The 1884-nt window shown below is 59.8% G+C and overlaps 1 protein-coding gene across 1 annotated transcript in view; it reads left to right on the forward strand.

Annotated features, from left to right (window-relative positions):
• Positions 1-418: 418 nt before the first annotated feature.
• The window catches only part of LOC100948075 (cytochrome P450 11B1, mitochondrial-like), a 6302-nt gene continuing 4836 nt past the window's right edge, over positions 419-1884 (forward strand). The window contains exons 1-3 of the mRNA XM_012814013.2: positions 419-657; positions 1004-1159; positions 1468-1520. Of these exons, the coding sequence (XP_012669467.1) occupies positions 419-657; positions 1004-1159; positions 1468-1520 (448 nt within the window). The remainder of the gene's footprint in view (positions 658-1003; positions 1160-1467; positions 1521-1884) is intronic.

The raw sequence follows: 1884 nt of genomic DNA on the forward strand, positions 1-1884 counted from the left end.
CTGCATTGCCCCCAGGGCTGAGGCTGACATGATGATGGAGCCCGGTCAGCTCTCCACTGCAGGCACCAGCACAAGGCCTGGGAGGGCAGGGACAGGCAGGAGTGGGTTACTCTAGTGAACCCCATTCTTCTCCCCTTTCCTCTGCACTGCATGTTGCAAGAGGTAGATGAATAATCCAAGGTCCCAGGAAAGATAAGGGGCACATTCATCATCCACTGCTCTGCCCTGGAGGAGGGAGAGGCTGCTCCCCCAACCTCCACCCCCTTGCACCCCAGGGCAGACCTTGCTTCAGCCCTGACCTCAGCCCTGGGTGTACAGGCAGGTCCGGGGACGGTTTCTCCCATGACGTGATTCATCTACCAGTGCAGGTCCCATGACAAATAAAAGGATTTGGGCACGGAATAGAGGGAGCATTGGGATGGCATTCAGGAGAAAGGCAGGTGCGTGGCTGGCGGGGCCCTGCCTGTCCCTGAGAGGGCCACGGACACTGGGCACCAGAGCCGCTCTGGCCCCCAAGGCAGTGCTGCCCTTCGAAGCCATACCCCAGAGTCGCTCCAACACCTGGATGAAGACACTGCAGATCTGGAAGGACCAGGGCTATGAGAACCTCCACCTGGACATGCAGCAGAACTTCCAGGAGCTGGGGCCAATTTTCAGGTAAAGCCCTCCCTGCCCCTAAGCGAGGACACCCAGAATCCTCCCTGTGCTCTGCATCCTGGGGGAGACCGGGAGGGAGCCCAGTGGGTGATGGGTCCTTGTCTTCAGCAGAGGACATCACAGCTCCTCATGAGGAGACAGCAAACCAGGGCTCGTGCCTGAGGACAGAACTCGGAGGCACTGGGGTTGGCGAGGTTTCGGGTAGACAGCAGGGGGGACTTCCTGCTGTGAAATCACTAGTCCAGAAGGGGGAGGTCGGATAAAGCCAATCTGGACTGGCTTTACAGAGCTGGACCCAGGGGAGGACGTGGCCCTGCCCGGCAGGACGTTGTGCTTTGTCCCACAGGTATGACATAGGAGGGACACCAAGGGTGTCTGTGATGCTGCCAGAGGACGTGGAGAGGCTGCAGCAGGTGGAGACTCTGCACCCACGCCGGATGTGCCTGGATCCCTGGCTGGCCTACAGGCATCACCGTGGGCACAAATGTGGCGTGTTCCTGCTGTGAGGGTCCATTTGGAATCGGGGGAAGGGCAACTGGGACAAAGAGAGGAGGCAACACAGAGAAGACCCCAAATCGCCCCTGCCTGGGACTCATGGGGGTGGTGGTGGTGGAACCAGAGTGAGTACCAAACCCTAAGGAGTGTCTCCCTTGGGTCCCATGTACCCTGTGGTGGGGGGAGCAGGGCAGTGGCAGAGACGTGTGCAGGGCACTTTGCGCTGAGAGGAGGGAGGGCAATGAGCTGTGCGTTAGGGAGCACCCACTGCACAGCCCTGGTGGCCATGTTCCCTCATGGTTGCTGGGGCTCTAGCGTACAGGTGAGGAACAGAGGCTCTGAGAAGGTGGACGCTGGCCCAGGTCACAGTCAGAGTTTCCCAGAGGCTGCTGTCCACCATGGTGCCCTTGGCTCCCAGAGCTCAGGCAAACCTTTGCCTTGGGAAGCCAGTCCTGGGCAGGGGGCCGGTGAGCACAGATGCAGGTGGTTGCTTGTCCTGTGTTCTCAGGAGCTAAGCAGCAGGTGGGGCCACTGCCTTGGGATGTATCATTCCCCAGGGAAGTGGTGGCACCCCTGGTTTGGTTGGTAGGCCGAGGAAGAAAAGTGTGCTTGAGTCCATCAGCTGCAGACGGGCTGCCATTAGGACAGGAGGGCCTGAAGGATGGACGTGGACAGTTGACAGCCACCACACACTGTGGGGAAGTGGATTCTCTTGGGAATAGCGGGGTTTAG

This window comes from Otolemur garnettii, unplaced genomic scaffold, assembly GCF_000181295.1.
Source record: "Otolemur garnettii isolate 467f Iridium unplaced genomic scaffold, OtoGar3 scaffold00510, whole genome shotgun sequence".
NCBI lineage: Eukaryota > Metazoa > Chordata > Mammalia > Primates > Galagidae > Otolemur > Otolemur garnettii.